Source organism: Scleropages formosus, chromosome 10 (assembly GCF_900964775.1).
Source record: "Scleropages formosus chromosome 10, fSclFor1.1, whole genome shotgun sequence".
Classification (NCBI taxonomy): domain Eukaryota; kingdom Metazoa; phylum Chordata; class Actinopteri; order Osteoglossiformes; family Osteoglossidae; genus Scleropages; species Scleropages formosus.
Genome location: NC_041815.1, coordinates 10,226,505 through 10,254,108, shown reverse-complemented (window position 1 = coordinate 10,254,108; position 27,604 = coordinate 10,226,505). Strand labels below are relative to the sequence as shown.

The 27,604-nt window shown below is 40.8% G+C and overlaps 1 protein-coding gene across 6 annotated transcripts; it reads right to left on the bottom strand.

Annotated features, from left to right (window-relative positions):
* Window positions 1-48: 48 nt before the first annotated feature.
* Window positions 49-25,586, bottom strand: gpt (glutamic--pyruvic transaminase). 6 transcript variants are annotated; one of them, XM_018758857.2, is made up of 12 exons: window positions 25,362-25,586; window positions 24,565-24,754; window positions 13,161-13,250; window positions 10,851-10,959; window positions 10,385-10,518; window positions 9,977-10,220; window positions 9,218-9,297; window positions 8,983-9,119; window positions 8,595-8,769; window positions 7,282-7,437; window positions 2,462-2,574; window positions 49-925 (listed from the first exon to the last, which is right to left on the bottom strand). In XM_018758857.2, exons 2-12 carry the CDS (start codon window positions 24,703-24,705, stop codon window positions 835-837), a joined length of 1,470 nt encoding a protein of 489 aa, XP_018614373.1. In that variant the 5' UTR covers window positions 24,706-24,754; window positions 25,362-25,586; the 3' UTR covers window positions 49-834. The 6 variants fall into 6 exon arrangements, with proteins under 6 accessions (XP_018614373.1, XP_018614374.1, XP_018614375.1 ...); XM_018758858.2 differs by having other exon boundaries at window positions 25,297-25,371; XM_018758859.2 differs by lacking the exon at window positions 25,362-25,586 and adding an exon at window positions 25,106-25,240.
* Between the last annotated feature and the right edge of the window lie 2,018 nt (window positions 25,587-27,604).

Sequence of the window (27,604 nt, the reverse complement as noted above, 5' to 3'; positions counted from 1 at the left end):
AGCGGCACTCGAACCCCAGACCGACCAGAGAGCAGGACCCAGTCAAACCCACTGTGCCACCGCACCCCCCCCATATGAGAAAGAATATGATATAATTAAAAACATATTTTGTTTGGTTCAGATCGGTTTTGTTGACCTTTGAGAACACACTGAATTCAGCTAAATGTACAGATCCTGTGTAAATGTTATACACAGCTTGAATTCTGTCACACGATACGAGTCACACATATTTTAATGATGTAACACTACAGTCACTCTTAAAATTATTTTAGCATACATGAATAACACTAGGGAAACATGTATCTTTCCTTTGCATTGTGGATATGATATTTCAGTAATTTATATGCTGCAACACTTGTAAATGCCTGCAACTTTTGTGCAGTGGAGGTTGCTAAACTTGATCACTGAGACAGGATCTATCCATCCTGGGAATAAGTTCAATGAGCAACTTGAGCATCAGTACAGAATATAGAGTAAGGAGCAATTGTCTGTATCTGTGCACAAAGTCAGTCTCACACAATATTTTTCTCTAACACACAAGCGCACACACACATACACAATTTATTCTGAATGCCCAATGTGCGCATATTCTTTGAAGTGATAATCAATTCCAAACAAACTCCAGTGAAGATTAAGTGTGCAAAGAAATAGTGAACCTTGTTTGTCACAACCAGTTGATGTGGACTGACAATCTACAAGGTGCCATGAAGAGCATGAAAGGCAAAAGTTCATCTCAGTGTACGAAGAAACCCCATAGGAACAGGCACTTGACAGAGATGACTGGTGACAGCCTGTGTGTCTGTTACCATCTCCCTGCACTGGGGACAATGGACACTAAGAGAACTGTTCTGTGAAGCCCATGTGGAACTCTTTCACCTTTTGCAGGAGGATCTTCAGCTTGTCAGTAGGAGGCAAGATGGTCATTCTGGACACAAAAGGATGACAGAGTGGTAAGTTTAAGATACTGCCTCTGAGTCTGGCAAATATGGCAGTGTGTGTGTGTGTGTGTGTGTGTGTGTGTGTGTGTGTGTGTGTGTGTGTGTGTGTGTATACATCACTGGTTATGATTAGTGTTAACTCTAGGTGGCAGTCACATCACATTAAATTTGATAAAGTTAAGCTAAAAAATGCAGTTTCCACTTTAATTTCTCTTGTTTTATTTAGTTTTATATGTGCTCCACAAACAACAAGTGAAACTGAAATGACAGAAACCACACAGGCTCTGTTAAGCAAGTATTAAAAGAAAAATATTCACTTTTAAATTGTACAAAGCAAAAGAACCTAATTGGCAAAAAAAATATTTACAAAATTAATCCTATGCAAATATCTAATTCTCCCAGTAAAATTTTAAGACAAAGCCTGCAAAGGAATTTCAGATTCAAATTTTATGGGTCAATCTGCACTCAAAGGTGTTTTTTTTCACAGGAATATGAAATTTATATGATGTTTTTCAATTTCATATTTATTCACTTCTGTGGGGAAACACACACACACACACATTTTCAGAACCGCTTGTCCCATACAGAGTCGCGGGGAACCGGAGCCTACCCGGTAACACAGGGCGTAAGGCCAGAGGGGGAGGGGACACACCCAGGACGGGACGCCAGGCCGTCACAAGGCACCCCAAGCGGGACTCAAACCCCAGACCCACCAGAGAGCAGGAGTGTGGTCCAACCCACTGCGCCACCGCACCCCCTCGGCTGTGGGGAAACAATGGTCAATTTATGTGTTAAATTAATAAATTGAATTAGTTCTTTCTCAGCTCGCCCTTTATTTTCATGCTGGGTGATTACCACAAAGAGAAGGACCTTCAGACAAATTCCCACTGTGCATAAACAGGATAGGAGTGGTTGAAGAAGGTAATTTTCCACTTAACATGTCTGTGGAATGTGACCAAAACACATTAGCCAAGATTGGTATGACTTCTTGCTCTTAGCAAAAGTTTTATTATATGTGTGTCAGGCAAGAAAAAAAGCCAATTGCGTCACACAACAGCTTGATCTGCAAGTTTCAGTTAGGCTATGTATACCAATATGCAATGTTATTGTGGTGGAATGACGGAAGAAAAAGATGGAACTAGAAAATGTGATAAACTGGGTAAAAAAAAAAATGCAACGATATTGAAGTCACCTATGGCTTTAAAATAAACACTTTTCTGATGCGATTATGAGATGTCTAAAAGGGAGAAGCTGCAGAAATTGTATTGCTTGTAGTCCCTCCCCTTTACCAGTGAACAAAACAGACCAGTATCAGCAAAGAGTGAGCACAACACTCAGCTTTATAGTAAATATACAAGGTTGCTGCCTTAGCTTTCTTAGCTGCTGCAAGATGGAGAAAGATTCTGGGATGCAGTCAAAGTAGTAGGTATTTGACTGGTCAAAACTAAGACTGTGCAAGTAATGACCTTGTTATGACATGGTCTTGGAATGCAATATGAGGTTTAGAAACTTTTGGAATGCACCTGAAATGGTAGGTTCCTTCTTTCTGGCCAAAACCGCTCCCTGGGACCACACAGATGCCAGTTTCATCCAGCAGCTTCATGCAGTAAAACATGTCTGGGGCCTGACCCTTCTCCTATATGGAGAGATGAATGATTTATTAATACTTGAGCACCACTGTGACTAATAGTAAGAACAGCAAGATATGTGCAGAATACTTTCAATAAATCACCACTTGAATGGTTTCCAGGAAAGACATGAATTTATCACTCTGAAGATCAATTTGGTCACAAACCATGATTCCAGAAAATGGTTTCATTATTCTGATTGATTAAAATAAATTCATATATTAATATTACATATTAGATCCTTCACATTGTATATTTACATATATGTACACAAAAATGGTTCCTTAAATGATGATGGCAGTGATAGCTGCTGATGTCATACCATCTGTGTGCTTTTACATTCACTCGTTAAACCTGTTTTCTGTCTTGCACTCTTGATTGTCCTCAGTTCAAATCTAACCAGACATCTCTCAGATGTCATTCTGGATATTATTATTTAATAATTGTTTATTCATATTTAGCTGACGCCTTTGTCCAGGGTTAATTACAATACTAGACACACTGCACACAATAAAGTAATGGAACACATACACTTACACAGTGAAACACACAGGGTCACAATTAAGGGTCACCTGAAATACAGCATACAACAGAAGTGAGCACACCCCTCTGCAATATCATTTAAACATCAAATGATTCAAAATTGTATCACACACACATACACACACACACACACACACACACACATTCTGAAGCCGCTTGTCCCAAGTGGGGTTGCGGTAAGCCAGAGCCTAACCCGGCAACACAGGGCACAAGGGGACACATCCAGGACGGGACGCCAGTCTGCCATAAGGCACCCCCAAGCAGGACTCAAACCCCAGACCCACCAGAGAGCAGGCCCTGGCCAAACCCACTGCACTACCGCACCCACCCACTCAAAATTGGATCACTTCTCAGTAATTGCATTTTTTATAAGTTGACAAGTAGGGTATTTGCTCTTATGAAAAAGATCAAACTTAACTGTTTAGATCTCCTATATTAAAAAATACAGGCCCCACAATAGGTACTCAACGTAACAAAAGTCAGTACACCTTTCATTACACACACCATCTGAACCACTTGTCCTATACAGGGTCGCAGGGAGCCAGAGCCTAACCCAGCAACACAAAGCGCAAGGCTGGAGGGGGAGGGGACACACCCAGGACAGGACACCAGTCCATCACAAGGCACCCAAAGCAGGACTTGGACCCTAGACCCACTGGAGAGCAGGACTCGGTACAACCCGCTACGCCACCACACCCCCCTGACTTTTCAGTACGGAGATTCAAATCTTTTATTTTCTATGTCCAGCTTTATTTTTGATGACAGACTCAATCCTTCTCAGCATGGAGGATACCAGTGTTGCGCAAATTTCTTGAGAGATCTTCTGCAATTCTTCAGAGATAATTGTGTTGTCTCTGAGACAATGTGTTGCTTTACCTTTCTCTTTAAAATATCCCAAATGTGCTCTATTGGAGTCAAGTCAGGCAACATACTTGGCCAGGTCATAATTTTCACTTTGTTCTTCTTTAGAAACTCTTGCGTGATATTGGCGGTGTGCTTTGGATTGGTATCATGCTGGAATATTCCTCTCCTGCCAAGCTTCTGGAGGCTGGGAGTCATCTTGTCAGCCAGTATTTTGGTATATCCACAAGCATTCAAGATGTCATCTATAAATGGCATCTCCCCAAGACCTTTTGCATTCATGTAGCTCCATATCATCACACTCCCACCTCCATGTTTCACTGTCAGGACTATGCATTCACTGTGATAGTCCTGGCCAGGTTCATGCCAAAAATGCTGGACCCCATCTGAGCCAAACAAATTTATCTTGGTCTCATCTGACCAAAAGAATGTGCTCCCAGTATTTGAGGTTTCTTCTCATGTTCATTAGTAAAGTTTATTCTTGCAGTTTTGTGCCAAAGAGCAAGCAAAGATTTTTTTCTTGGACGCCATCAATACAGATTGACATTATGCAATGTCCTTCACACTGTCAGAGCTGTCACATAAACTCTGATTTCCAATGATAACCCCTGTGGCAAGTCTGAAGCACTTGCCCATCTTTCAGAGCTAGATTGCGCAAGAAGTGCACTGTCCGTGGCATCATTTTAAGAGGACGGCCACTGTGGCTCTGATTAGTGGTACTATAGCTTGTTCTATACCTCCTGATTAATGCTGCAGCTGTGTTCAAACTCATTTTTAGTTGCATTCTTTTCCATGTGGAGCCATGGTGCAGACATTTAGATAAACGTAGTCCATAGGTCCAAAATTGAGAAAGTTCTGGTGTTCACACGAGAGGAGGACTGAGTCTGCCATCAAAAATAAAGGTTGGACATACAAAGTATTGAAAAAATAAAAGATCTGAATATCAGTAATGAAAGGTTTACTGACTTTTGTTGCATTGAGTTCCTATTGTGGGGCCTGTGTGTTCAATATATTAAATCTAAACTGCTAGTTTTTAATTTTACATAAGAGCAAATACCCTACTTATCAACTTAGAAATAATGCAATTACTGCGAGGTGATACAATTTTGAATCATTTGACATTTAAGTGATATTCCACAGGGGTGTGTTCACTTCTGTTGCATACGGTAGATGTTTCTGGACTATGAGAGGAAACCAGAGCATCTAGAGGACATACATGAACACAGGGAGAAGAGGCAAACTCCACAGCCAGTAGGTGGGATTTGAATCCATGATCAAAAGCATCGCTCAAGGGCTCTGCAGCACTGGCACCATCCATTGTGCTACTCTGTATTAAACTAACATCAGTGAATAAACTAACATTGTCTGTGGAGGCTTTGACTTAATACAAACAGTAATGAGTAAGGAAGATATGGGAAAAATTGAGGTTTGGTAAGCTAAAGTAATTTGCTACTCCTCTGGTAAAGTTATCACTCTTTCTCCATCTTCCACTTTTTTGATTTTCTCCATTTTAAGTACCTTAGGTACCTTGGCACATTTAAATAAATGAATAAATACACACATACAAACATACATCAAAATAATTCCAATTTTTTAAAATCCATCTTGTCCTAAACTGTTTGAATGTGTGCTTCAACTTTTCAAACACATGTACTTTGGTCCAAGATTTTGAGGGTTTTCATATATATGACTACTGTAATGCTATGTTATCAGGCTGTCCTTACCAGGCTGTGTGCTGAATAATGCTGCCAGAATTGTTACAAGAACCAGGGAGTATGACCATATAACATCTATACTGAAATTGTTGCATTGGCTTCCAGTTACGTTTAGAGTTATTATAAAATCTTACTTTTGACCTATAAAGCAGTAAATGTCATTGCTATGGCTTACCTTTTTGAGATTATTGATTGTTATATTCCAATATGTCTTCATTCATTGAATGCACAACAATGTAGTTTCTTTGTTTCTTATCTGATGTATTTGTTTTTCTTGCCTTATACCTGTGTTAAAGCACTCTGTGTCACTGCGTGAGAAGAGCGCTCTATAAAAATAAAATGAATTGAATGCGGGTTACCTTAAAGTACCTGCGATCAATAAGATCTCAGTAGGAGGGCATGTCTTCAGCTATAGGGCACCTAAACTTTGGAATAGTCTTTAAGTTATTGTAAGGAATTCCCCATGTGCTTCAGCCTTTAAATCCAGGCTTAAGATTTATATGTTCACCCTGGCATATTAATGACAATGTAATTCTGGTTTGCTGTACTATTTTTTATTCTGTACACACCACACACACACACACACACACACACACACACACACACACACACACACACACACACACACACCATGTCTACAACCGCTTTTTCCCCAAGTGGGGTTGTGGCGAACAGTCGTGATAACAGTACCCCACGTTGACAAGAAGCTGATGATTGCTTGCCATGGTGGACATGATGTGCCTATGTGAACCAGGACATCAAGTTGTTAGCACATAACTACAATGTTATAAGTAGCTGTAAAGTCTTTTTTTAATCTACAATCTCCAGGAGGGGTGGGCAGCCACTGGCACTTGGACCCCCAGAGGTTTTCTTTTTTCCCTCCATTTCCCTACATGTTTTTTTTCCTTTCCTCTGTGGCCAGTAGGCATACTTACAGTTTTAATAATGACATGGTTAATTTAGAAAATTAATATATAGCCAACTGTCTATTTGTCTTATGCTTTTGTTCAGTGCTGTGACACTGTGTGAGAAGTGGGCTCTATAAAAATAAACTCCCTTGAACTGAATATAGGTCATTCTGTTTGATTTTAGGTTATCCAGTTGTTTGACTCATTAATTTTATTCATATTGCATGACCTTTTCCACAACCACATATGAATACAGTGAAGCACTGATGACATTCTGGAATACTGGGTTGGAGAAAACATTTTCCAACTTCAACCACGGTTCAGTTCCTTGACTTCATGTGAATAAGGGGTTGTGGCGAGCCAGAGGCTACCCCAGAACCACAGGGTGCAAGGCTGAAGAAGGAGGGGAACCACCCTGGATGGGACGCTAGTCCATCACAAGGCACCCCAAGCAGGACTCAAGCCCCAGACCCACCACATAGTGGGTACTGGCCAAACCCGCTGCGCCACCATACCTCCTACTAAAAACCAATTACACTGAAATTTCAATAAGTAATATAACTGTAGGGTGTTGCTTTGAGGAACCAGATCTACATGAGCAAGAATCTTACTAATACAAATCAGAAAAAACAAGGGAAGAAAGAAGGAAGTATGGAGGAAAACTGAGAAGGTGCTGCCATGGGCTCACCTTTGCCTCTTGTACAGCCCGTTCTGGGATGGTGATCTGAGGGAAGGAATACATAGCACCTTGAACAGGGTTACAGTGGATGCCTGGTACTGTGTTCAGGATCTGCTCTGTCAGCTTGGCCCTCTCTGCCAGGGATCTGAGGGTAGCAGTGCGCTCCTGTAGAGGTGGGGGAAGACAGGGTTGGGTGGTGAGATCAAAGATCTTATTAACAGATCATTAAGATCATAAACCCCCTGGCCTAGAGACAGGATTTACAACCAATCCTGAAGAATAAAAAGATAATGACATTGCAAAATATAAATTCACTGCTAATCCTGCTGAACTAGTTTAAAATATTGTTTCAAATAAAACCTAAAACACTGTATTCCCCTACAGATTTATACTATCACAGTGAGAGGGGTGGTGGGTATAGTAGTTAAATTGTATACATGGTCAAAAGGAGGAATGATTTGACTGTACCACTAGAAAAGGTACAAAAACAGTGCTGTTTCAGAATAAATAAAATGTTACCTTCCAACGTGAACTTTTTTAAACTTCTTACATTACTTAATTGAGCAGACACTTTTTTTCTACAGTGACTAACACCAATTAACACCAGTGTTATCGGCCAATTCCTTATTCACCCCAGGTGACTTATACTGCTACGCAGATACACAACTTACAATGGGTCACTCATCCATACACCAGTGGAACACACTCTCTGTGTCACTCGCATAGTATACGCGACAGAGTTACAAATCCACCTGAACAGCATGTCTTCAGATGGTGGAAGGAATCCCGAATACCCGTAGGAAGCTCACACAGACACAAAGAGAACATGAAACAGACTGAGCAGGGACTTGAATTCATGTCCTCTCACACCAGCTAGGCATTGTGAGACAGCAGCGTGACTCATTGTGCCACCATGCTGTCCTTGGAGAGTGGTACATGACCTCTAAGTGTTGGAACATTTTGTCCATCTGCTGTATTGTATCCGTAAGCATTAGTATTTTCTCAGTATACTGATTTTATCTGTATGTTGCTATAGCCTAGTTCTGCTGACAATTAAAATAAATAAATACCATGTTATATGAATGGATGATACACTGCTTGTATCTTGCATCACTGCATGATTGTTGTTAAATATAACTTCACACAACCACTGACTTGGACTACCAGTTACTGTGTGTGAGTGAGTTCTCACACAGTACTCTAATTACATTATATAACTCGTCTATAAACGACACAAGTCTTGGTATAATAAAGTCTAACAAGCTCCACTTATGTCTAAAATGGTAAGAACATTCCACAGTGAAGTTTTTTTTAGATCAGACCTTCATGAAGGTGGCATGGGATGGCTCGCCAGGTTTTGGTGGGTTCACCACAAGGTCCATTAGGGCCTGACCCGGGACAGGAGGGCACAGGCGAACCGACACCAGCTTGGTGAGTTGAGCTTTTACATCAGAATCCATATTGACCACTTCCATGTAACCTCCCCGGAAGCCACATCTAGAAGGAAGAAAAGACGCAGGACAAAAGCATTATCTGAATAGGAATCAATTACTTCACGAAGGTTGACATTTCCCCGTATGTCACTAGATTCATTGTATCTAACGCCTTGTGTTGATATTAAACTGAAAATTCATTGATGGCTTCCATAGTGGACTGGAATCATAGCTTGCTCCTGTGTATCAGAGATACATACTCTAGGCAGGTACTCACTCTCCCATGTAGCACTTAGAGGTGGAGTGGAAGGAGGCCAGCTCCACAGTATTTGAGTACTGCGGCCCCATCTCAAACAGCACCTTCTTAAAGGAGTGGAAGTGGCATCCATCCGCATACACATTGTCTTGGTACACCTGAGGGCGAGTATACAAAGACTGGTGTGAGAGGAGGCACAGTAAAGGAAGAAAGTGAAAAGTGAAGCTATAGCAGCAGGTGGTTTGTTCCACAGTACCTCGTCAGCCATCAGGAACAGGTTCTCCTCAGCCGCAAATCGAATCACATCCTCTATGCATTTCCTGCTCTGAACCTGACCTAACAATAACCACACAGACAGCATTTATAAGCAAGGAACATAGAGACTATGATAGGATTTCAACAAATATCTTAGATGATAAATTTATATATTTACATGTATTCAGTTAACTGACACTTCTTATTGCATTTACATTTATTCATTTAGCAAACGCTTTTCTCCAAAGTGACATACAATGTGTGCATTATATCAACAGAAAGAGAGACTTTGATGCAGATGTGTGATTCTAAAGCACACTTAATTTGTTACTTTCTACCACATGAATCAATGTACATGACATGAGATTTTCACCACAGTCCCTTTTCATCAAAGCAACTTAGAATGTTAAGCTGCTTACAATAATTTACCCATTTATAAAGCTGGGTAATTTATACTGGAGCAAATCAGGATAAATAGACTTAAGGTTACTACAGCAGGAAGTGGGCTTCAAACATGACTTCTTTGGGTCCAAAGCTTTAACTATTATACCGCCTGTGGTAACATATATGACAATATGAACTTCTTTCAAGATAGCACACAATCTGTGCCAGGTAAAATGTCAAATTTCCTTTGGTTGCAAATGTGGTGTCATAACTAGTATTTTACTATGTTAATCCTATGGTTGCTGTGATGGAGATGGTAGTGTGAGCAATTTAGTATCCTACTAGAGTAACAGTAAGGGGACAGTTGAAGGGATACCAGTGGGGTTGCCAGGATTGATAATGCAGAGGACACGGGGGTTGCAGTGTTTGCGGGCATCCACTAGGGCACGTCGTAGCTCGCCAATGTTTAGACTCCAGCAGTTCTCCTCATCTAGGTAGTAGTTGATCTGCACGGCACCCAGTTCTGCTAGGGCAGCTGAATAGAGAGGGTACTGGGGGATGGGGATCATGGCTCCAGTGCAGGTTCGACCCTCACCGCAAACAAGCAGCTTCAGTATGGTCTTGAAGGGAGAATGTAAGGGACAAGGTCAGAGCTATAAGGAGATAATGAGCACATTCACCTACAGTCTCTCTCTATAATCTCTATAGACACACATGTGCAACACTGGGAAAGTAAGAGACACAGGGGACAGTTGGAAACACAGTCTGGTATGTTAATGAATACCACAATGGCATCGCTCGCTCCAGTGGAGAGGTAGATGTTGTCTGGGTTGCAGGGGATGCCGCCATCACGCTGCTTGATGTATTGAGCGACATCCTGCCGCACACACTCTATACCCTGACTGGCACTGTAAGCCCCTGAGAGCAAAAACTATATGTCATACTAAGAGTAACACTTCAGGACAGAGATGACACAGTACGAGGGAACACACCATTCATTATATATTATGACCACTGTTGATTATTTAATTTGAAAACTGTAACATATTACAAATTACTTGTTACTTTACATACTATGCCAAATATTATCCTATTAAAGACAGCTTTACATCATTATGGGACACAAGTGCTATGTTGTTTTCTGAACAGTAACCGCTTATGATTGCTATATTACTTTAGAACAGACATGTGGAAGGCATAACTGATATGCTGCAGTGGTACATGTTAAAAAACAAATTGCAATGTTTCACCTATGCTGCCCCCTCCGCAGGATTGGAGGATGCGTCCTGCTCTACTTTTCACATCCTCTGGAAACAGGGGACTGTTGAGGAGCTCTGGGTAAGAGCAGAGCGCCAAAACCTAGCAGAGAAATGGAAAAACCACACCATGGAACGAAGAACATTGTTGACAGCCCCAGTAGTACTTTTACAGTGCATTCAGAAAGTATTTAGACCTCTTCACTGTTTTTAATATTTTTTTTATGTTGCAGCCTTATGGCTAAAACTGTTTAAATTCTTTTTTTTCTCATAAATCTCCTCTCAATGCCCCATAATGACAAAGCAAAAACAGGATTTTAGAAATGTTTGCACATTTAGTCACCTTGGTGAATAAGGTGTGTGGGCTGATAATACTACATAGAATTCATTGAAAGTTGCTTTGGAGAAAAGCATCTGCTAAGTAAATAAATAAATGTAATGTACACACACATTTTCAGAACCGCTTGTCCCATACAGGGTCACGGGGAACCGGAGCCTACCCGGGAACACAGGGGCGTAAGGCCAGAGGGGGAGGGAACACACCCAGGACGGGACGCCGGTCCGTCGCAAGGCACCCCAAGCGGGACTTGAACCCCAGACCCACTGGACAGCAGGACTGTGGTCCAACCCACTGCGCCACCGCACCCCCCTCAATTAAATATTATTTTTGGTTTATTTTAGCATATAATAATAAACAAAAACAAAAGACAATGAGTAAATTTTGGATTTATCTTGCAAATAGTAGAGATGTACACTGACATTTGAACCGATTTAGCCCTAATAAAAATACAATTAAAACTGTTACACTCTGTAAACCATTTAATATTTTCATCTGCATGTAAATTTATTAAAAATAAAAAAGCTGAAATTTCACATTGACAAAAGTATTCAGACCCTTTGCTACAAAACTTGAAATTTTAGCTCAGGTGCATGCCATTTATATTTATCATCACTGAGCTGTTTCGATGTTTGGAGGCCACCTGTTCTAAATTCTATTGATTGGACATGATTTGGAAAGGCAAACCCTTGTCTATATAACGTTTCACAGCTGAAAATGTATATCAGAACAAAACCCAAGTGAGGAGGTTAAAGGAATTGTCTGCAAAGCATAGCAATGGGATTTCTGTTGAGGCACAGTTCTGAGGAAAGCTATTAAAAATGGGGAAAAAAGTTTGCACAGTATTGAAGCATATGAAGAGACAGTGGCCTCCATAATTCTTACATGGAAGAAGTTTGGAACACCTGTGTCTCTTCCTACAGCTGGCTGCCTGGCTAAACTGAACAATCGGGGAGAAGAGCCTTGGTAAGAGAGGTCACCAAGAACCATTAGGTCACTGTAAGTTCCAGAAATCCTGTGTGGAGATGGAGAAACTTCCAGGAGAACAACCATGACTGCAACACTCCACAGATCTGGGTTTTATGGAAGAATGGCCAAATGGAAGCTTCTCTTCAGCAAAAAACCCACAAAGGCACCTAAAGAACTCTGAGAATCAAGATTGTCTGGTCTGATGAAACCCAGATTAAACTGTTTGGTCTCAATTCTAAGTTTCAAGTTTGGAGGAAAGCAGACACTGCTCATCACCTGCCCAATATCATCCCAATGGTGAAGGGTTATGCTGTGAGAATGTTTTTCAGTGGCAGGGCCTGTGAGACTAGTAATAGTTGAGGGAAAGCTGAATTGGGCAAAGTGCAGTGATATCCTTAATGAAAACCTGCTCCAAAGCACTCTGGGCTGAAGGTTCACCTTCCAACAGGGCAATGACTCTAAGCACAAAGCAAACACAAACACAAACACCAGAGTGGCATAGGGACAACTATGTGCATGTCCTTGAGTAGCCCAGCCAGTTTCTGCACTTGAATCCAATTAAACACCTCTGAAGAGACCACAAAATAGCTGTCCACCAATAGTCTCCATCCAAAGTAACATAGCTGGAGAGAATCTGCATAGAAGAATGGCAGAACATCCCCAAATCCAGGTGGGGAAAGCTTGTCACATCAGACTCTAGGCTGTAATTGCTGCCAAAGGTGCTTCAACTAAGTAAAGGATCTGATTACATATGTCAATGTGACATTTAATTTTTTTTTAACAAATTTATGAAAGTTTGCAATTTTGTCATCATGGGTTATTGAGTGTAGATTGATACAGAGCAGGGTGAAACATTAAGAAAGGTGAAGAAAAGTCAAAGGGGTCTGAATACATTGTACTTAGATTTATTTATTTATCTGACACTTTTCTCCAAAGACATGAGCACCAGTCCTTCATTTTAGATGTACAATATCACAGTGCCTGAGAAGTGAACAAACCTGTCTGAAGAATGTTACTGGCTGCTGGCCCATGGCATGGGCATCCCCAATGTTGGCCTTGATGACTTCAGAAAAGGGCTTTTTTGCTCCCTATGGAAATAAAAAGGTATAGGATAAACCATTGTTATTGTGTAACCATTCTATGATATTACTATGTAACACTGACAGAACATCTGGAAGAACTGGTCTACAAAAAATGCCAATAGCAAAGAGATGCAGATGTTGTATTATAGGTTTGAGAAGGACTAAATGCTTACACCCCATCCCTTTTAACTTATAACAGCTGAATGCTGTTTGCAGCATTGTTCATTGTATCTGACCACAGACAGACTTCAGCAAACAAGGTTAAAGACAGAATTAAAGTCTTAACCACTGTTAATCCAAACACAGGCCTGTACTGCTAGGTAACGGCATGTTCAATTTACGTTTATATGAGCTTTTCTCGCTCAGTAACACAGAGAGCTTGAGCAAAGGCAAAGAAACAAATACAACAGACAGTTACATTAGCAGACACTTTTCTTCAAAGCAACTTCCAATGAATTCTATGTAGTGTTATCATCCCACGCACCTTATTCACCAAGGTGACACACTGCTAGATACACTTTTTACAATGGGTCACTCATGCATACATCACTGGAATACATTCTTTTTGTCACTCACACAGTATGGGTGAACCTGAACAGCATGTCTTTGGACTGTGGGAGGAAACCAGAGCAGCCAGAAGAAACGCACGTAGACACAGGGAGAACATGCAAACTCCAAACAGACTGAGCAGGGATTGAATCCATGTCCCCTCGCACCACCCAGGTAATGTGAGACAGGAGCACTACTCACTGTGCCATCTTGCTGCCCAGTTGAATACAGACTAGGGTAATACATTATCAATGTATTTATCAAAGTTATAAGTATGCGTACTGGCTACGGAGAAAAGGAACAAAAACTCTCACCTGAAAGTTAAGGGAGAAAAAAAATACCTCTGTGGATCCAAGTACCAGTGGCTGCCCACTTCTCCTGGACGTTCTAGATTAAACAAGACTTCTACGTCAATTTATAATGAATATCACTCAGCACTAGCATATCAGGAAAGCAAACAGCCTAGCTAAAAATGGGAAGGGTCAGCATTTTCTCCCCTTTCATACTGTTTATATATATAAAAAAATTCCTGTGTCATCCAGTCAGGAAGCAGAAACTGTGGGTCATGGCCTTCATCCTCCCTCAGTTACTTTCTTTGTCTGCTCCTTCGTGTTCCCTTTCCGTTTCACTGTTAGTACTTCATATTCAAATGATGCATTGACATTAAATACTCATATTAGAGAGGGTGATGAGGTGTTTATACATGTGTAAGATAAAAATTGCACACTACATCTGTTTTCTGCCCTCATTCCAATGACCTGCTGTGTATTCTGGTTTTCTGTTGAGCCACTTGTCCAGGGTCATGATGGTCCAGTGAAAATCCTGAAATCACCTGCACACAAAAATCGGGGAAGTACACCCTGGACGGGACATGAGTCCAATCACAGGATAGCCACTCTCACAAAATGGGCAATTTAGAGCATCCTATTTACCTGACCTGCGTGTCTATGAACTGTGGAAGGAAACAGGAGCACCCAGGGAAAACCTACACAGACATACAAGCCGAGATGGATTTGAAACTACACCAAAGCATACCAGGCACTGTGATGCAACAGTGCTATATGCTGTACCACCCCAAGTTGCAATTCATTAGCCATAATGAACTAATTTATTGAGCTGGCATTTAATATCTTCATCTGTTATTACAGACATGTTAGAAAACTGCTCTACTTTGTGAAGTAGTTGTGGCTGTTTCCTTGTAACTGGAAGTTGTCATCATCAAATAGTACTCCTGCTGCAGTACCCTTGAGTAACATACAAATGGCAGAATATCCTGCTATATAAATAGCTTAAGTAATGTATTTATTGAAATCTGCTTATACTTATTCACCCATTTATACAGCAGGGTCATTTAATTGGAGCAATTTAGGGTAAGTACCTTGGTGAAACGTAAGGGTAACGTAGGGTAAGTACCTTGCTGAAACGTACTACAGACGGAGGTGCAGATCAAACCTAGAACCTTTTGGTTCAAAGACAGCAGCCCTAACCCCTATGCTACCAACTACTCACACTAATGTATTTGTTTGAGGGGAGGTCAACTGGACCCATAATGGTAAGAGATGTCACTTGCAAGTTGTTGATCCCTTGTTCAAATTACTCAAGAATAAATGGGTACATAATTGTGAGTAGCTTTTTGTTGTGTAGCTTTTTGATGTTGTTGAGTAGCTTTTTGATGTCAGCATCATGAAGGCAAATCTTTACTATTTATGAAATAGAAGAAAACAAATATAAGGGACTGATGGATGTATCTAAAATTATTATGATGAGGGGGTGCAGTGGTGCAGCAGGCTTGGCTGGGTCCCACTGTGGGCTGGGTGTGGGGCTCAAGTCCTACTTGGGGTGCCTTGCAGTGGACTGGCGTTCCATCCTGGGTGCGTCCCCTCCCACTCCAGCCTTGCACCCTGTGTTGCCGGGTTAGGCTCCAGTTCGCTATGATCCTGCTTGGGACAAGTAGTTTTAGACAGTGTGTATCATGATAAGGATATCAGTTTTAATGCAATGAAAACATAAGTCACTTTGGAAAAAGCATCAGCAAAACGAATAAATGTAATGTATGGGTATATGTGCTTATGTGCACATCTTCCATTTTCATTATGCATGTCTCCATAGAACCACAAACAGTGGAGTGGTGTGGATGATAATTCCTCTTGTGCCAAGAGCTGAGGCTGTTAACATCATTTTATTTGTTTGCTTGTTTGTTTATCTTAATATATTTTATTTTTTAGTGGTGTCCATTCCTGGGTGGGGGGGTGTGGTGGCACAGTGGGTTGGACCAGGTCCTGCTCTCTGGTGGGTCTGGGGTTCAAGTCCCACTTGGGGTGCCTTGCAATGGACTGGTGTCCTGTCCTGGGTGTGTCCCCTCCCCCTCCCACCCCACACCCTGAGTTGCTGGGTTAGGCTCCGGCTCAGTAAGTGTGTGTGTGAGTGTGTGTCCATTCCCAGTGTCTCTACTATACACTTCAGAGTGTGTGTTCTCCTGTGTTGTTCTAATCTTCTTGGACATGGGTTTTTTTCTTCAACAAATGCCAAAAAACATATTTCATTGCAACCATACACTGTAAGGCTTATATTATTTCCGAGCTCTACTTAAATTATAACTTGTACCTCCAAAATATGTTACACTACTTTCTGTTCTGAGTAGAACTTGAAATCATAAAATATGCAAAGCACACACACACACACACACACACACACACACACACACACACACACACGCGCGCTTTCTGAACCACTTGTCCCACAGTGTTGATTTATTTATTTTAGTTTTCTTATGCATTAGTTTTAGGTTGTATCTTGCAGCAGATATGTTTATGAAATTCAAACTGTAAGCAGTATGTCATCTAATGGTTAAACAAGTTCAGTTTACAATTAATATTGGCATTTAAATAAGTCACTTATTAAAAATGTTCTATTTTAAGAGACATTCCATATTTTTTTCCTCCCATGTATATTTTTTATTGCTGTTTACACGCAGGAGGGGTGTGGTGGTGCAGTGGGTTGGACCACAGTCCTGCTCTCTGGTGGGTCTGGGGTTCAAGTCCCGCTTGGGGTGCCTTGCGACGGACTGGCGTCCCGTCCTGGGTGTGTCCCCTCCCCCTCCGGCCTTATGCCCTTTGTTACCGGGTAGGCTCCTGTTCCCCGCGACCCCGTATGGGACAAGTGGTTATGAAAATGTGTGTGTGTGTGTGTTTACACACACACTGAGTGAAAACACTTGTCCCAAGTGGGGTCGTGGCAAACAGGAGCCCAACACAGAGTGTAAGGCCGGGGGGGGGAACGACACACCCAGGATGGGACACCAGGCCGTCACAAGGTACCCCAAGTGGGACTTGAACCCCAAACCCACCAGAGAGCAGGACCCAGTCAAACCTATTGCACTACCGTGCCCTCTTATTGCTGTTTGATAGAATATAAAAGTATTTTTTCATACATTTTCATCCATTAATTGTCAGGATAATCAACAGAGCACAATTATTAAAACAATCAAGAGTTGCAGCAATGCAGCATAGACAGTGGGCATCAGGAATCATTAAAAGTAATCAATAATCTATAGTATACCCTTTTTAATCCCAGTGGCCCATGCAAATAAATTCAGTCAGCACTGTTTTGGCATGAAATATAATCATCTAATAATTTTAAAAAGGAGTAAATACATACTATTGCAATCAGTTTTACAAAAAAAGTACACTTGTGTACAGTATATAAGGTTACAGTACGCTGCGAATGCAAGATATCAGCCTTTGCTTTTTCAGTGTACCAATTTGTCGAGTAATCATCTACTGCTTTTGCTAGAATGGTAAAAGTATAACTTGCATCAGCAACGTTCGGGATGTTAATGCTGCAACTTCAACACTGACCAGCACAATCTGTCCTAAAGACTGCCTATAGCATTCATTCCATCTAATTCATACAAGTGGCAGCAAAGAGAACAGAAAGAATTTGTGGCAATTAAATTGTGTTTATTTTATTATTATAGTTTATTATTACTGTACTAAATTATTTTCTGTAACTTTGGCTGGATCCTGGACAGCAAAGGGGGTCCATATGGTCACATATAAGACATAACATGCGCAAAGGAATCTGGTTATGTGGAGATGAAGGGTCAAGTGGCTGTATCTGATTACTGCCTCTTAAACAGATAAGAACCGCACCTCCCAAATTAAAACTAATGGATGCCATCGTGAGAGGTTCTTGATGAGGCCCTAGCCTCATTTGAGTTAGTGCGCTGGATTCTTTTTTCTCTGACAATAAAATAAGTGCCTTACAGTAATGCAAAAGGGTCATTCAATTTAATACAAAATGAAATCACAAAAAGTGAAAACTCTACGAAGGCAGACATAATTTTAACTGTTCATATCATAGTTTGGTAGACACTCACTACTGGAGCAATAAAACAGCTGTTTTTCTTGAAGCTCTGAGTTGCAATAACTTTGTAAACAACAGCAGCGTAATACATGAATGCACAAATTGGAGAAGAGATTGTGTATCTGACCAACTTATTCTGACCAAACTGAATCCCAGAACCACAAAAATCCTTCCTACAGTGGTTCCACTGGTCAGGTTGCCAGACAGGGCTGTTTAACTGCAGCCAATTGAACACAAGAACAGCTGATACTCCCTCTGGTGCTCTGCGACAGGAGGACTTCAGTCAGCCAAGGAAGAGGACTTTTATCGCAAACATAAAACCACAAAGTCTGCAGATTTTTTTTTTTTTGCCAACTCTATCCATTGTGCAGTTATGTGGTTATACCAGACGGGGGCTTCCAAAAAAAAAAAAAAAAAAGGCATGTTTCATAGACAGGAAATGTGTTTTCACTGACAAAGTGAGCAAGGGACAACAAACAAGTCAAGTGACTTCCATGCAGATCACAAGGTGCAGGAAGCCTCCTATTGTGACAAACAGCATGTCCAGCAGGTCTCCTATCTCCACACAGGCTTGGTTTGTCTCAAGGTTCACCTTGATGCCCTCTCTATAATGAATCCTTTGAGATCATAGTACATAATGTCAAAGGAAAAACAAACAAAATGTTCAGTGTTGCACTCCAAAGGTCTTCTTTACCCTCTCTGCGTTTCTCTCCCTCCAGTTCTTTCTCACCCTTTCTCTCCCCCCACCTCCCCTCTCACTCGCTGTGCTCACAGTGCCTCTGTACACAGCACTGAATAAGGCCTCCATGGAGTGCGCTGGCATGGGCTCAGCCTGGCACAGAGAGGTCCGAGCCACAGTTGTCACCCAGTGGCTGGACTAGGAGAGAAGGAGGAAGGGCCAGGGCCTCCAGACTGAGAGGTGGAAGCTGTGCTGAGAAGCAGACAGCAGATCAGATCAGATATCTCACCAGTGCTGTACAATAACTGGATTTCAGATGAATTGTTTAAGCTCAGTAACCAGAGAGCTCCGAAGTGAAGTGTTATAATGCGATTATGCTTGAGTGATAGCAGAAGCATAACAGCCGTCCCATACAATAGATTACACAAACCACGGCTGATGTGTTTCTTTGGGTAAGGAATTCCTATTGAATTTCACCCGTGCCTCACCTTGGGTTGTTCCTTTTTTCCCCACAATGTGAAAAGGGTCGTAGGACTTTCCATTAAAATGTATTTATGGCCTACGACTAAGGTCCTGTTTTGTTTTTTTACACAACTTAATTACAGGCTCTATTTTTGTCCTCAAACAGCAAACTGAATTTGATAAATTAAGCATAATGCAAATTGAACTGACTGTGGTCAAACATTATCCCACTAGTATTTTTTTTTTGGAAACAAATTAAGCTGAATGGCAGTTAAATTAGAGTGTAAGACTATGCACAACTTGTTGCTAGCAATTTTAACATCTAACGTTGGTCACAAGTGTAAGTGTGCAGATATTCTTAGAAAGTTTGCTGCAGTTATAATACACTTTGTGCTGTTTGGTTCTCTAGGCAAAGAACTACTCCAGGGACTCCACTTCAATTCACATCCATTGTCATTGTTACTGAAGCTTCCACAATGGGTCTGCTGTTCTGCTGGTTATTCACACACACACACACACACACACACACACACACACACACACACACACACACTTTCTCCATTTCTTGCTTTCTGCCACCCCCAACACCCCCCCGTATTCATGTATTCATGTTTTATTCTTACCAAAACCGGTTTTGACTGAGCTGTGCTACATCACCACTACTTCATTTCCAATGTACTTCTGCAAGGGATTGCTCTACTTTGGAACATGTATGTCACCTTGTCTACACTCCTAATTTCAGCCTCACAAAATTCTGTTTCACATATTACAGTGAAATCATAATTTAAAAAAAAGGAACTTTTCTATTAATTTCCTACTTAACCACTACTTTTCTCATACATTTACATTTATTCACTTAGCAGATGCTTTTGTCCAAAGCAACTTACAACACATACTATGTAGTGTTACCAGCCCACACACACCTTATTCACCAAGGTGACTACATCGCTAGATACACTACTTACAAGGGGTTACACATCCATGCATCAGTGAAACACACTCACACACACTATGGGGGAACCTGAACAGCATGTCTTTGGACTGTGGGAGGATACTGAAGTACCTGGAGAAAACTCATGCACACACGGGGAGAACATGTAAACTCCACACAGACTGAGCAGGGATTGAACCCACGTTCTCTCGCACCACCCAGGCCTGTGAGACAGCAGCGCTACTCGCTGTGCCACCATACAGCAACAAACCCCACAAAATAATTAAAAAAAAAATAAAAATTGTGCACTATTATAGCATTTTTACTAGTTGCTTTTTAAAGTTGGCCTCAGTCAGTAACTTTCCAATTCACCAGTACTGAAGAACTACTGCCCAAAAAAATATAATCTTTAAGAGGTACATATTTGCCTGTGTTTCACATTACATAACAGAGCTATGGAAACGTGTTGTGACTGGCTGTATCTGGCCTCTCCCACAGAGAGCTCTATTAGGTCAAGTTTCTTTACAGAAAGTACAATACCTGCTTTCATTTCCTTCCTGTTATCGAAAAGCTAACATATGTAAGGACATGACAAACACTTTCAAAACTGTGATGAGTGCCTTCTTTTGCCTTTCCACAATAATGTACCCATAGGTCACAAGTGGAGTTCTAAAATTCAATGTATAAAAATTTACAGCTTCTTTCCAAGGCTTAATGAATGAAATGCCCCAAGTCATTTATTTTGTAGACTTTATAATTTCTGTTTATTCATTTACCGGTAGCATAGTGAATGCTGGTTTGTAATTGTTTACAATGACAAGGTCAAAGGTAACATATTTCAGGGAAAACACTGGAATCATCTGGTTGTCAGCCACATCCCTGGTTAATGACTAAAGCCAGTAAACATTACTATGCACTGATGGGATTAACCCCTCAGTGAGGCTCCTCTCCAGTCATTGCTCACTTGTCTCTCATTGTGATGCAGTTATTAGAAAACCTGTGGTCCACATTTTATCATTATTTTCCAAATTTCTTACAAATGTAACATTTATATTGATATTTTACTGGAGCAAATCAAATTAAGTTCTTTGCATGGCACAGTAATGTTCCTCTCAGGATGCAAACCTTCTAACTGTAAGATAGAAAACCGTATCTTTCACCAGGAGACAAGTTTTCACTCTCTATACCTCACACACAGTTTCATTAGTCCTAGTTCAGGTCACAGCAGTCTGGAGCCTATCCTGGAAACATTGGGAACAAGGCTGGGAAGAGGTATGCCCTGGACGTGACACCAGCCCAGCACAGATTAGATGCACACGCACGCACGCACACATACACACACGCACACACACAATGGGCAATTTAGAGTGTCCAGCTGAAGTGAACTGCATGTCTTTGAACTATGGGAGGAAACCAGCACACCCAGATGAAACCTACACAGACATGGGGAAAACTCCACAGACTAAGATGGATTCAACCATATGCCTCAACAGCCCAAACATTGTGAGAGGGCATCGCTACTCACTGCACCACCATGCCACCCATCGTCTACATTTGTGAGATTAAAGAAATAAACAATAAATAAATAAATAAATAAATAAACTCTGTTTCTTCATCTCACTGTCTGTCCATCTTCTTTCAACAGCTAATTTCACCACAGCAATTACAGAACCATCTTTCTTCAGCATGATTGTTACACAACTGTCCCTTCCAGCAACGATGTGGTCAGTCTGGTCAAATTACAAGAATTTCCTAAAACTTCACAAAACATACATGTCTACTGTTGTAAACTTTGTTTCCTATACGAGATTTAAGAAATTGAGCATATGTACATGTTTCAACAGGACTCCAAAAGCCTGTAAGGGTCAGAAGTGAGCCCTCATTAAATGGTTCCACGACCAGAAGTTGGCCCCTAGAATAAAGCACTCAGCAGAAGGGTCCATTAACCAGCAGGACAGGACTTTACCCCATCAAAAAAACCACTCCCTCTAGCTATCCTTGTGACAACATAATGGACATAATGAATAACAACAAATACTAGGTTCTTCATTACCATATTACTTGCTTAAATTTTTTATTCAAGGTCACAACTGTGCCCCATCAAATATTAAACCACACAAGTTATGAACAATCTAGTATACTAATGTATAACATTTTTGCTGCACATGGGATATATCCACTACCCCCCTGTAGGTCAATTACTGCAGATATATTATACATCAGATCACCTTAAAGTGGTTGACCCCGTACCACATTCGCACAAAAATGCTGCATAAAGTAAAACAAAAAGTATGTCCCTTAGTTTCACCACAAAATCATTATTTAATCACAACAAGGCTTTCCCATCTGACCTAATAGGTGTGTAATTGCAAATTCCATATAATCCTATAGAAGAAATTGTGCATGAAGTGGAAAAGCAGAAAGTGTGCAGGTTCAAAAATAAGTGAACCCCAAGTTGCATATGGCTAAACCAAGTAGGTAAGTAGAGTCAGGTGAGCAAATCATAATCATTTATTAATTTTATGTTTAAGATTTAGATTTTATAAGTTTATTTTAATATCTTATACAAGAATAATGGCCATCCCTACAGGATTCACACACTTTCAAGCAGCACTGTATATACCTGCATGTTTCCTTAACATCTCATACATAAAGAGGAGTTTGGACCAAAACACATATATATAAAAAGCCTGGATTTAAATAGCTGTGCTGACTATGTATATTTATTTGGCTGTTGTCAAGATAAGATATAACATTAGGTTTTTACAATAAGCTACAATAGTTATTTTCCCATTTTTACAGGATTCGGGGTAAACACTTTGCTCAGTAGTACAAAAAATAAAAAGAAGCAAATAAGTAGTTTTCTAAACCATCAGCTGGAAAGCAAATAAAGTTTCATGAAAACTGAAATATGTTAAGTGTAGACTGTAAATCTCCATTCAGTAAAGTGGTTACTGACAACGTATGAATGGATGAATTAATAACATAGCTTGTGGAGAGACAACTACACATCATACTGGGTGAGAATATGGAGCAGGATTAATGGTGCCGTGTGACAGGGGAATTGAGTCAAAAGAGATTTAGGTGGGGGGGCACGGTGGTGCAGCAGCGCAGCAGGTTTGGCTGGGTCCTGCTTTCTGGCAGGTCTGGGGTTCAAGTCCTGCTTGGGGTGCCTTGTGACAGACTGGTGGGTCCTGTCCTGGGTGTGTCCCCTCCCCCTCCAGCCTTGCGCTCTGTGTTGCTGGATTAGGCTGCAGTTTGCCGCAACCCCACTTAGGACAAGTAGTTTCAGTCAGAGTGTGTGTCAAACACAGGTGTGTAGGATAATATGGGTTTGGGTGACACACGCACACACAATACTTAACAGATGTCTCTGTGAGTTTCAACAGTTGGGCACTGAGGTGATCTCAGTAAGATTTTAGTAAAAATTTATTAAGTGACTGTCACAGAACAAACCTCACCCTTGATTAGAGTACCTCTGCAGCTACTGATTATACGCACAGGTAATGATAGTAGCAAGGTGACCTTCAGACAAATAATTTAGCCTACAATCATGTTTCAACAATCACATTGGAAAGCCAGCTTTGCCAAGTAAACAAAAATAATCAGCCAGCTTTGGGGCGATTTTACTCTCAGTAAGGAACATTGCTGAAGTCTGTACAAAAAGGCAATTGGCCTTCTTCCTTCAAGACATTTGAAACATTTCATATAACCCCACTAAGCTCAAAATCACATCATTTGCAACACAAGAGTATGTGGAGAGCTATCTATGTTCATCTGACTATTTACAGATATTTGGGAATATCATATGCAAATTTTTTTTGAAGCTACAGCCATTTGCAGTCTTAACATTTTTCTTTGCATACCTGTCATATTTGCAGCCTAAAGAATAAATGAACTCTGAAATTTAATTTTTACCATATATTTATTTCGTTTTGCATCTGGACTACAAGCTAGCAACTGATTTATTTGTGAATAACAACAAATTTTAATATTATAACAGAATAACTAATAGAATATGGAAAGAGACAATTTTGAGACCTAGTCACTAGTGGGAATTAATTACATACTGTTAATATTAGATTTCACTCACACAAATTATGCAAAACTATACAAATTATTTCCATTCATGCATACACTGTAGATTTTGTATTAGCTAATACAATCCCTGACAACAAAAAGGTAATATCACATTTTAAGGCAGCTTGCAAGCACGCTCAAACACGTTTGTTTTCTTCTGATCCATTAATTACTCAAACTTCACAACTAGCCCTGTGGTAATTTAGTTCCAGTGGCAGGGATTTTATTGCATCTAGGAAAAACTGTATTCTTACCTTCTTCAACTCATTCTCGATCTCCACCGCACGCTGCACTATGGGGCCCCGTACAGCGTACTCCACCTTCTTGACACTGGGGTTCATGGTGTCAGTAGTGAGCACCTTCCCCCGTCGGGACGCCAAGCCGTTCTCGGACATTTTACGGTTGACAAGTGGTCGCCGGTTTGCAGAAAGCTCGCAAAAGGGGCTATCAGAGAGGGGAGACAGGAAAGATAAGCCGAGTATCAGAGGAGACTGGGCTATGCGAGGCCCTAGGAAGCCCCCGTGCAGGGTCCGAAAGCTGGATGACAGCATTGTTGTAAAGTAAAATAATACAAAAATATTTTCAACAGTAAAAATTATTATATTAAATATTTAAACTTTTAAGTGTCAAAGTTCTGGAAACAAGTTGAGCTTTAAATTATATTCAAGTTGCTTGAAAGTTTGCTAAACGACGTGGTTCAGCTCATTCTCAAATTCTAGTAAATAAAATAGCCCTAGAACGCTTTTACCACCTTAAGTTGTGTAACGAAGCCTTTATCCAGTAAGTTAAACAAACCTTTGAACCTACGGCTACGCGGAGGACGTTTCACAAGATGATCGCGGGACTGACACTATTAATGCGAGACGCTCTTTCTGATCGGCTATTGCATTCACTCAACTTTCTTATCTTTGTTTCTAAGCAATCGAAACTGCATACAGCATGACTTTATTAATATACGTCCCCTGCAGCATAAGCGATACACACACCTTGATGTGTGACGTCACCTTTAAATGTCCGGAGAACACAGGAGGCGCTATGTGCCGCCACTTACCCGAAGTTCGTATCTCGAGTTCGTACCGACACGAGACTCTACAAACTGCCGCTTGGTTCTGGGGTGGAGACTGCGCGCTAAGCCGCAGCGCTAGACCAGTCGCAGCTCCTCCTCTTTGGACGAAAGCCACGGTAGCTGCTGCTGAGAATTGTGAGATCTAGGAGGTGGATGTGTCACCTGATATTACCTGGACTCCAGGTGAGGGCCACGTGTCATCAGTCCTGAAGTGTACTTAATGGCCTGGGTAGAAATGCAGCATGCCTCTCTTTTGAGAAGTTGATAATACTGACGTATTAAAACGCCCATATTGCATTTGTTTTGATGTTATCTTCTCTTCTAACGTAATGTCTATGACTATTTTAATTCACCAGAACACACTGTAAACATCGTGGTTACTGGGGAGTGTTACGCATGAGCGGAAAAATTAGTATATTATAAATAGTTGAGAATTGTGGGTAAAATGTGAATTAAGTGTTAAGAGTCAAGTGTTAAGGTACTATTGGGGGACAGTTCTTTCATGGGTATGTTGGTGTGTGGAAGATGTAGGCCAGAAAGGGGATTGTTTTCCTTTTTATGAGTTTTGAATGTTTGTTATTGGAGAGGGACTTTATGTTACTGTACTGTGACAATGTATTTTGTGTAATGATCTCTTAGTAAGTTTTGTTGACCAAGCGTAGGAAATGTAGTTGTTTTTAATTTGTTTAGGTGTAAACTTATTGACATTTGTTTTTAACTGTGTATAATATTAACTTTATTTTAATAAAATTGAAGTTAAAAAAAAATTAAAAAGTGAATTAAGTGTTCAACCGCTGTGGGGAGTCACAGGGAATATAAGGGAATGTCTGTTGGGCAGTTTGAGGAGAATGGAAAGTCTGAGAGGTGAGAAGCAGGCTGGGAAGGCTGGTCTGAGGTGCTGGTTGTTGAGGAAAAAGAGTCCTTGGACCAAGTGCATTATTTCGTGTTTTTGCGCCTGTGCCACTCTCCATGTTCCTGTGTTACAATAAATGTTTCCAATGAATGCTGTCTGTGTGTTCTTTTTCACCCTAACAAAACCCAGAGTGCAGCATGCTACAATATCATTGAATATCATCAGATATGCAATAAGAATTAAAATTATGATTCTAACCAGTTAAGTCCTGTAAGTAACATCTCTGTTGGAAATCAGTTTAGCAGACCTTTACAATGAAGTTTAACAAGGGTGGATTGTTCCTTTTTATGTATTGAGTGACATTACCTCAAGGGAAACAGATTACAATAGACATCAAGCAGTGTTCTCGCCTATCCTGGGAAGGGATGAAATCCTAAATCAGTGTCACCAACAGGTGTCTTGTTAGAAGTGCACGTGTTGGGGACACAGCACATCTGGCCCCTTCGTCATCGTTGTCAGTGGCACATCTGAGCGATAGCTACCAGTTCACAGCTATACACCACTACTAGAACAACATAATGTTTTTCAAAGGACATACAATTAGGTTTAAACAAACATGTAAAAAAATACATTCAAACATGTAAATAAATATGTGCATACATACATAAACATATGAAATAAATGATTAAATTCACTTTTTGTTTACACAGTGTGTAGTATGTTTTAAGGATGCCGTTACCTGCATTATTCAAGTAGAGATTTTGAGTTTTTTTGTGTTACATTACATATCAAATTTCCTCCATAATACCACTAGTCTCCTAACTTTCATGAATGTTTTACACTGTTGTTTTAGGCTTTTGCTGGACAGCCAAGTGTTTTGAGCTGTTTGACAAATAGCTCAGTAATTTTTAAAGCTAAAGAAGCCAGACCTTTTGTATGGAAGAAAATCCAATGGGCAACATCTGAGGAGTGCATAAATGCTTGCACAAGCTGATTTTGCTCTTGTGTAGTGGGAGGTGCACCCTGTTCAAGCTATAGACACACAAATGTTATCAATACCCCAAGAGTCAGCGAGAGCAGGGGTGAAAGATGACTCATTGGTGGATATAACGGTTCTTGACTATGGCGTGAATTTGACTATGAGTAGGGGGGAAAGCGCGAGCACAACCACGCCAAGCAGGGGTGGATCGGCGCTGCAGGTGTGCATTTGTGGTTGGAGGAAGGTGACTTCAGTAAGAGGCCTAAGAATTCATCAAGGCAAGAAGAAGTGTTTGGGGGGACGAGGGCAGGGGCCCTGCGTTGATCGCTACGACCTACGGAGCAGTTCAAATAAGTCGGGTGAAGTCCAGGGGCAGGTTGCACACCAAAGACCACA

What these genes read in the sequence shown, in the direction of transcription:
- gpt (XM_018758855.2), bottom strand. Translation starts at nt 24,861, where the DNA reads ATGCTGTCATCCAGCTTTCGGACCCTGCACGGGGGCTTCCTAGGGCCT. An exon ending in CAGTAACATTCTTCAGACAG is followed by an intron (nt 10,960 to 13,160) that starts GTTTGTTCACTT and finishes TTTCTCTGCTAG; the next exon opens with GTTTTGGCGCTCTGCTCTTA. An exon ending in GAAGGAACCTACCATTTCAG is followed by an intron (nt 926 to 2,461) that starts GTGCATTCCAAA and finishes TTTTGTGTCCAG; the next exon opens with AATGACCATCTTGCCTCCTA.